We start from the raw sequence: 9,189 nt of genomic DNA, 5'->3' as shown, positions 1-9,189 counted from the left end.
GCTACTTCTTGTGCAGAAACTTCATCTTATTTCCTAGAGAAAGAACAAGGAGACGCTTAACAGAGGACCCATTCCAACAGCGCCTCCCCCCCCCACCCCCGAGACACCCGGAACTCAGGCCTGCCCCAGGGGAGACCTCTGCCCACCCACCACCTCACAGGAAGGGGTCTCCTGCAGATGTGGGGGCCTGGCAGAAAGAGTGCCCATATGTTGGGGGAGAGTTTGCTTCTGAAATGCACCACAAGGCGTGCCAGCCTGGCTGTCCCACCCCCATCCCTGTCTTCCTTCCTCAGCCCAGTCCCTATTACCTTGCCATCCCCACTTGCAGGAGGGTTTGGAGGCCAGCCCAGCCTCCCTTGTTCACTGGCCTTGATTCCCAAACACTGCCCCCACCACCACCACCCCGGGAGATGAGAGGCAATAGGGACAGGAGGTGGACACACTCCATTCAGCCTGAGGTAGCTCCCCACAACCCCCTCCTTCCAACGTTAGCATAGCTTCAGCCAGGCCAGACTGCGCCGGCACCGACCTGCCGTACCTAGTCCCTTCAGGAAGCGGTTGACACCGCTGTGCTCGCCACTGGGGAGGGTCTCCAGGTACTCCTGGGCTCGGACCTCAAACAGACCTGTGGGTGAGAGGACCCTACCGTGAGCTGCCTTCTCTCTGGACAGACATTGTCTCCTTGCGCTCCCATAAGCCCATGGTTACTATGGGGTCTTATGAGTTTCATAATTGCCCAGTCTTGGGTGGCCCTGGCTCTGGTGGGATTGTGGAGCCAGTCCACCCACCCATATGCAGGAGGCTCCTGGACGTGACCTGGGAACTGGGGACTTGGCAGAATCAGCTCTTGTGCAGGGACAGAGGGGCCCTTCTGTCATATCTCCATTTTCCCACGCGCCTCCCAATGCAAACCCAATCCACCCTCCTCTCGGTGAACAGATGTGGATTGGGTGTGCTTCAGCTGAGGTTCAGAAACTGATCGGGCCTTTCTTCCTCATCCACCTTCAGTCTCCAAGTTGGGCACACAAGTCTCCCCACAGGTGGGCGGTGGCTGAGTCGGGAACCCAGCCCCTCTCCTGCCCACTAGACAAGGATTCTGCTGTTGGCCACCAATGGTCCTGTCAAGGGCCAGCCGCTTGCCGTGGATGCCGACGCCGGGCAGCCACTCGGACCTTCAGAACCGCCGGAAGGCTTGGGCGTCTCACTCAGACCTGGTGCCCCTGGCACATCCCGCGTCCTGACTGACCCCCTGGCGCGGGCACCCAGACCAGTGCCGGCGTCAGGCTCACTCCGAGGTCGGGAGTTGATACGACAGTCTGGCTTCTTTCCCCACCAGCTCAAGTGGGGGTCGAGCTTCCCTAAGGGTCCACTTGCCTAGTGGCCCTCACCCTTGGGGGCACTCATCCCCGGGGAGCGACCCCCTGCTCCGGGGAAGCACACCAGGCTGGGTGCCCGGATGCACTCCACCCTTGCGCCCCCACCCCGAGCGCCCCGGCCCCCACCCTTGGCGTCCTGCCGGCGCAGCGCGCGCTCCTGGACGAAGTCGCGGAAGGTCTGCGTCTCCATGAAGACCTCCAGGAAGCGGCGCAGGCTCCGCGAAGACACGGCCTTGCGGAAGGCCTCCCGCTGCAGCGTCCGCTCCTCGCGCTCGCCCGGCGTCAGGAACAGCGAGTAGTGGCCCACGATCTCCACGAAGAAGCGCACGAAGGCCTCCGACACCACGGCGTTCAGGGGGCTGGACTCCGGGCCTGAGGGGCGGGGCGGAGGTGAGGGGCGGGGCCTGGCGGCGAGGGCGGAGCCGAGGGACGGGCCAGGCCGCCCGGGAGGGCGGGGCATGAGAAAGATGGAGCAGAAGGGGCGTGTTGTGGGAGGGGCCAGGCCACAGAGGAGGGCAGTTAGGGTGGGCCCTGAACAGCCTAGCCAGGAGAGGGCGGGGTCGGGGCTGTAAGGGTGGGGCCGGGCCATGGGTGTGGGGCTGTGTGGGCGGGCAGGAGGGTGAAGGCGAGGTGTGGGAGGTAAGAGGGCTGGGCGGGGCAGGATTGGGAATAGGGTGGGGCAGGGCGGGGCTGGATGGCAGTGAGGGCGGGGTCTGGGAGATGAAGGCGGGGCCTTATGGCAGTGAAGTGGGGCCAGCTTTCCTCCGGGGCTGGGCCCTTGCGACCACTGGTTCAGGGGAATGCATGTTATTACCCTCATGATCCACAGTCCTTACGGGGGATAAGGGCCACCCTGCTCTGAAGCATCCTTTCCCCCTTAAACAAGCACCCTAGGGTCAACGAGGGGCATGGAAACCCCCCAGAGTCCACCACCAGGTGCAAGGACCCATGGAGGGCGAGGTGCGGCAGGTGGCTCTGGGACGCACTCACCGGGTCTGCAGTCCACGGGCCCCTCCTCCGGATCTCGGGCCAGCTCCTCCCGCTGCTCCAGCACCTGCTCCAGGGCGGCCTGCAGCTTGCGGGGCAGGATCGAGTCCTCGTCGTCCATCTGGGAAGCAGAGGGCAGGCTGCAGCCCGGCACCTGTGCGAGGTGCTCCGCTCTTCCTGGGGACTCGGGACCCTCCCACCGCCCCACCTGCAGGGCTTGGCCAGGGGCTGGGTGAGGCTTGGGGTGAACTGGGTCCTGGGAGAGGGGGTGACAGCAGGAGGATGGGGCTAGCACCCGGACTGCTGAGCTGCCTGCACCTGCTGCAGCTCTGAGTTCACGTGAGACCCCTGCGGCAGTTCTTTGAAGACCTTTCTGGCCAATGATGGAAAGAACTGTGCTTTGTGTTCTCCTAGTCATTCAGGATTATGGGAGGAAGTCCCGTGGTGGGGATAGGGGTGAAACCACTCTTCTCACCAAGACAAGCGGCTTCAACATGTCTGATGTGTTTTTCCTTGTTAAGATGCCTAGGAGCCTGCCCTCTGAGCTACTAACCACCAGCCCCTTCCTCGGGAGAAAGAGGAGGCTTTCTGTGCCCCTAGCCGAGAGTTACGGCCTCAGAAACCTGCAGGGGCAGGTCTGCCCTGTCCTGTAGGGCTGCTGGGAGTTGGAATTGACTTGATGACAGTGAGTTTGGGTTTTTTGGTTTATGTACAGAAGTCCTGGCGGTGCTGCAGGGTAGGGTCGGCAGTTCAAGCCCACCAGCCACTCCTCAGGAGACAGACGAGGCTGTCTGCTTCTATAAATATTTACAGTCTTGGAAACCCTATGAATTGGAATCATCCCAATGGCAGTGGATTTGGTTTTTGGCATATATATATATATCCTTTGAAAAACAAAACAAAAACAGAAATAACAGATCAGCAAAGTAATTTTGAATCTTGATCTGTTCCATGTAACACGGTATCATGAACTGTTCCCTCTGACATTAAGTTTTTTTACCCAATGATGCAACTTTCCCCAATTTTATACAGATGAAGAGCTTCAAAAGCTCATGAAAAAATCCCGTGATCTTTTAATCCCCAGTATCCATGAAAGTTTGGAAGGTTCCTCATCTGTTTAGTTTCTATCTACTTAAGAAACAAACAACAAAATGCGCTGCCATTGAACGGATGCTGGCTCACAGTGGCCCTACAGGACAGGGTAGAACTGCCCCTGTGGGTCTGAAACTGTCACTTCACGGGAGTAGAAAGCCCCATCTTTCTCCCACAGAGCCGCTGGTGGTTTCGAACTGCTGACCTTGGATTTAGCAGCCAACTGGTAACCACTACACCCCCAGGGACCCCTCTTCTGTACTTAGTAAAGCTGAATATTATCCTACCAGAGTGACAGAGAGACCCGCTGCTGCCGAGCCCATTCCAACCCATGGTGAGCTGACTTAGGGTTTCTGAGGCTGCAAATCTTTTTAAAAATCAGCTTTATTGACATGCACTTCACATGCCATATGATCCAACGGTTTAAACACATTAAAAAGTTGTGCAGGCACCACCACAATCAATTTTCAGAACATTTCCTTCATCCTTGTACCCTTCATTATTAGCTCCCCCTTCCCCCAACCTCTCCTGCCATAGCCTTAAGAGACTACTCATTTAGTTGCTGTGTCTCTAGATTTACCTGTCTTGAACTTAAAGAAAATCACACAAAAGACCACAACCCCCAAATAAAAGCCAGAAACGCCTAAAAACACGGGGCCCTTCACAAAGGAGTGAGTCATCCACCCGTGGGGGCCACACTCATCTCCTCTTATTGTCCCATTCTCGGTGTATGTGCTGCCAAGGTGGGCTCCGAGGCTGTGAATCTTTACGAAGCAGACAGCCTCATCTTTCTCCCATGGAGTGACTGGTGGGTGTGAACCGCTGACCTTAACCCACAGCACCAAAGCACTTGCCAGTCGGTACAGCAAAGTTATCCCGTGATACTGGACAACCTGATAGAGCATGATTTTGAGAACAATTTTGTAACTTTCAAATACTGTGGGAAGCATGTTGAACAAGACAAGCGCCTGGCGTTCCAGCATATGTGGGGATTCTAATCACTGGCAGTGCACTCTGGGACAGACCTGTGGACATCTAAGCCTGACCTGGCCTCCCCTACACCCTGCCTGCCTAGGAGGGACTGAGGGAGCTGTCCGACTCACCTGCCTGAGGAACCGGTTGTTGTCCAGGTCGACCACAAGGACCTACAGGACAAGAGGGAAAGGGACCTATGTGCCTGTGACAGTGGCCTTGGGGACAGAGGTGGCCTCCCACTGCCCTCCTCCCAGCAGGCAGAGATGCAGCTGGGTTGCATTTCTGTCTGGTGTAGTGGTTACACACTGGGGTCCGAGCCACCATGATCGGCAGTTGGAAAACAGCAGCGGGTCTTGGTAGAAAGACTGGGCTTTGTACCCCCATCATCAGTTATAGTGTTGGCAACCCACAGAGGCACCGTGAGTCACACTGACTCCATGGTGAGGGACCCACAGGGGACGCTGTGAGTCGCACTGACTGATGGAGGTGAGCAGACCCACAGGGGGCTCCCAGCTCCTGTGTCCCCATCATTCCTCCCTCCCAGTGGACTCAGGGGCACAGGGGGCGGGGCCAGGCTGAACAGGGAGCTCAGGGTAAGGAAGGCCGGCCGGGCGCTGGGTGGGCAGGTGAGGCCCCAACCCTGCTCAGCTGACTGCAGAGCAACCCCTGAGGGCATGGCCTGTGGCCCCGACATGACTCCTGCCTCCTCAAACAGGCCTTACAGGGACCCCAGTACCAGACAAGTTCCTCATGATTCCAGACCTCAGGAGATGGTCTGAGGCCAAGTGGAGTGGCCCAGGGTGTCAGGTGTGACATCAGCAGCATCGGGGACCTGAGGGATGGGGCTCCAGGCTGGCTGGGCCACACTGCCCCACACTGCTTCTCTGAGCCCAGGCTAAGTAACCACGGGATGTTCTGGAAGGATCCAGGACTTGACAAGCGTTCGGGTGGCTGTTTTCCCCTGAGATCAGCAGGGCCGTGAGCAGCCCTGGGCACCCCCACCCCTGTCTCCAGGGGGTGCTGGTGTCCCAGACAGCAAAGTGCTGCCCGCCTGCCAGCCCCCAGCCCCCGAGGCCTGCCCCTCCAGGAGTCCTCACCTCCTCCAGCGGCAGCTCCTGGAGCAGGGGCAGCGTGCCCGAGAGCAGCCCGATGAGGAAGGGCGTGGGCGAGCATACGATGTCGATCATGGCAGGCGGCAGCACGGGCACGAAGGTGTGCTGCCAGCTGAAGGGGTAGGTGAGCGCCACCACGGCGTGGCAGCACGTGGACAGGGTGCTGCGGACAGAGGGGGCGTCAGCTGGTGGAGCAGGCCGAGGTCCACCCGCCCGGTTTCGGGGCCTGCTGGGGGAGTGTTCAGGCTCAGAGGCCTAGAGAGGGGTCTCCTGTGTGAGGCAGACGTCACCCCTCAGTGCCCAGCGTAACAGCCAAAACCAAGCCGGCACCATCCAGGCGGTTCTGACTCGGCGTGACCCTGAGTGGTAGAAGGCGGGCAGCCCGCCACCCAGGATTCTGCCAATGACTCCTCCCCCAGGGCTCCCTGGGCTGAGGGCCGCCTGTGGGCTTTCTGCTCCCTGCAGAGTGGCATGCAGGGCAGTCCAGGGGTGCGGGGGTGGGGGTGGGGGGTGGTCTTCTCAAGGGAGTGCAGTTCAAGGCTCAGGAGCAAGTGTGGGTTGGAGGGGCCTCCTGTGCTCCTTTCAGGGGCCCAAGGAAAGTGCACCCTTGGCCTAGCTCGCATCACAGAGCAGGGGACGGGGACCAGGTGAGTGCCCACTTTGTGCAAGTGTGTGTGTGTGCATGTGTATGTGTATGTGTGCAGGGTGAGCCCCGCCTGCTTCTGAGCCCTGGCCACCCTTGGGTTTGCTGACTAAGCTGTTCCCCACTCCCCCAAGTCACCCCCGGAAGGTCATGGAGAGCTTCTCAGAGCTGTCAACAAGCCCTGCATCCCCCCTCACCCCACCCCACTGCCCCTCTGTGGACTACCAGGTCCTCATGTGCCCCGTGCCCATCGGCCCAAGGACAGGGATGGGAACCCCTGGTCTGGTGGCAGGTGAGCCCCAGTGGGAGGGGGCATCACCAAGCTGATGGCCAACACAGGCTGGGCCTCCAGGATGTGGCCTTAACTCGACGCCCCATGCTTCTCAGGGCCTCCAAGGCCTCGTCTGCAAAGTCCTCTTGTCTGCGGGTCAGGGACACAGGAGGCCAGGGGCACTGCCCTCTGAGAGACAGGTGGACGAGCATCTGAGAGGCTCCCACTGCCGGAGTCCGGAGGGCGATGGCAGCACTCAGCAGCAGAGCCTGGAGGGACGAGGCTGCAGAGGCCAGCGGTGGTTTTGGAGCGGGGGCCGCCTGGGCTCTGTCTCTCTAACTTGCTTCCTTCTGTTGCTGCAGCCCACCCTGGATCTGCCTGCGCGCTCTAACGGGGCCTTTTCAGCAGGGCTTTTCTGGATCGAGTGGAGGAGGGGCTTCAAAAAGCTTGTGGGCAAATGGATGAGACGATCACGGGTCTCCCGCCGGCGTTTTGAAGGCCTCTCCCTCACCATTATGTCAAAGACTTGGTTCCGGACGCCGAGACCCACCAGGCCTCTAAGGGGAACTTCAGCCACTTGCTTCAAGGTGGCTTTAGGCAAACTCGCGTCAAGAGAGCCTGCTCACAAACCTAGCCTTTTCCTAAGACGGCAGGTAGATTCTCGAGACAGTCTAGATCCTGCCTCGGCGCTGCCAGAACTGCTTACCAATGAATGGCCCAGAAGCACCTTCCATATGGCCCTGCGTGTGCAGCAGCTACGGTTCGTGGGCAGTGCCTGTCGGTCCGCCCTGGGTCGTCACGGCATGTCCTGTACTGTGGTCTCACCGAGATGGGGTGAGGGAGGGAGATCAAGGGGCCGTTCTCCCCTGCTAAGCAGAGAGCCGTGTGGGGATGGGCCCCATGAAAGGGGTGATGGTTCAGGGCCCAGTGTGGACAGGGGTCCCTTCCAGGCCAGACAAGAGCAGCCCCCAGCTGAACCCCTAACCCTCGGTAGTCTGATTCCACTGCCCGGCCAAAGAACCCGCTTTCCCACAAACTGCTCCGAACTCGGTGGACACACATTCTGTCCTGGGGAATGACCTCTTCGTGGAGCAGCTGGTGCAGAAGAAAAGTTCATGGGTGTTTACACCACACGCACACTCACACCTCACACATGCTCACAACCACACCTATACTCACCACTCTGACCATACACACACATACACACACACACTCACACACACACTCACACTCATACCCCACACCCTCACTCACCCCACATACCCTCAAACACACATCACACGCGCACACATACCACACACACCAGTCTTGTCACACGCATGTCATACGGGTGACCCTGTAGTCATATCACATATACATCTTAAACAAACAGTTCACTCACACAAACCGGTATGCACACTGGGCTGAAGTGAACTCTCTCAACAGGACGCTTCTACCCATGCCGCTGTCACTCCCACCAAATGATGGGTGGGGCTATGCACACAGTGTGGGAAACGCTACTGGAGGGGACTGGTCAATTGAGCCATCCCAGAAGCAGGAAGAGAGAGCGCCCTGGGATCACGAGGAAGACCAGACACCAGCAGCGCGGGCTCAAGATCCCTGCCTGAAGTGGTGGAGGGAGCAGAAGCCAGGCGACGCTGAGCCCAGAGGCCGAGACAAGGAGACCGTGAGACAGAGCAGAGAGAGAAGCGGGGCTGAGACTCAAGACTGAGGCAGAGCAGCGGGCTGGCTTCCTGGCCCCCAGACAGAGGAGGGGACAAGGGGCCACCCGGCTAAGAGGCTGAGGACCAGAGAGGGACGTGGCTGCTGGCGGAGGAGACCAGTGACCACCCCGAGTGTTTTCTAACCCTGGCCGTGGTAACCTGCTACCTCCCCAGAACCCCAGGGTGGTACTGTCTGTGAGTTCCCTGTGGCAACTGCAACGGATGACCCGGCCAGCAGCGGAGGACCGTGGGAGGGAGGGCTGGCGTCAAACAGCAGGGACATATGGGGGCTGGAGGCATGTCTGCCGTCCGCCTGTGGCCGCTGGCCGAGGGCTGCGGTGGAGATGGCGTCTCCTCCTCCCTGGTGTGGGAGGTCGGGTCCGGCCTCCATGTTCTTTACGCCACACACTCTCTCTTCTCACACACACTCACTCTACACACTTACCCACATCCCCTCACACCACACACACTCTCTTCTCACACACACTCACTCTACACACTTACCCACATCTCCTCACACCACACACTCTCTCTTCTCACACACACTCACTCTACACACTTACCCACATCTCCTCACACCACACACTCTCTCTTCTCACATGCTCACTCTACACACTTACCCACATCCCCTCACACCACACACTCTCTCTTCTCACACGCTCACTCTACACACCCACATCCCCTCACACCACACACACTCTCTTCTCATACACGCTCACTCTACACACTCTTACCCACATCCCTCACACCACACACTCTCTCTTCTCACACATGCTCACTCTACACACTCTTACCCACATCCCCTCACACCACACTCTCTCTTCTCACACACGCTCACTCTACACACTCTTACCCACATCCCCTCACACCACACACACTCTCTTCTCACACACGCTCACTCTACACACTCTTACCCACATCCCCTCACACCACACACACTCTCGTGCATATTCACACACCACACACGCCTGTATAGTCACTGCCTTCATATCACACACACACTCATACGTGTTCACACAGTACACACCAC

The 9,189-nt window shown here is 58.9% G+C and overlaps 1 protein-coding gene across 1 annotated transcript in view; it reads right to left on the bottom strand.

The window, feature by feature from the left end:
- Nucleotide 1: 1 nt before the first annotated feature.
- The window catches only part of DENND2A (DENN domain containing 2A), a 36,854-nt gene continuing 27,666 nt past the window's right edge, over nucleotides 2-9,189 (bottom strand). The window contains exons 14-19 of the mRNA XM_004714030.2: nucleotides 5,528-5,705; nucleotides 4,559-4,600; nucleotides 2,367-2,484; nucleotides 1,503-1,748; nucleotides 539-625; nucleotides 2-33 (exon numbers count right to left, since the gene is read on the bottom strand). Coding sequence (XP_004714087.1) covers nucleotides 2-33; nucleotides 539-625; nucleotides 1,503-1,748; nucleotides 2,367-2,484; nucleotides 4,559-4,600; nucleotides 5,528-5,705 — 703 coding nt within the window. The remainder of the gene's footprint in view (nucleotides 34-538; nucleotides 626-1,502; nucleotides 1,749-2,366; nucleotides 2,485-4,558; nucleotides 4,601-5,527; nucleotides 5,706-9,189) is intronic.

Source organism: Echinops telfairi, unplaced genomic scaffold (assembly GCF_000313985.2).
Source record: "Echinops telfairi isolate 266 unplaced genomic scaffold, ASM31398v2 ScPeMD7_23;HRSCAF=83, whole genome shotgun sequence".
Taxonomy (NCBI): domain Eukaryota; kingdom Metazoa; phylum Chordata; class Mammalia; order Afrosoricida; family Tenrecidae; genus Echinops; species Echinops telfairi.
Note: the sequence above shows the minus strand (reverse complement) of the source record. Positions and strands in the feature narration are given on the sequence as shown.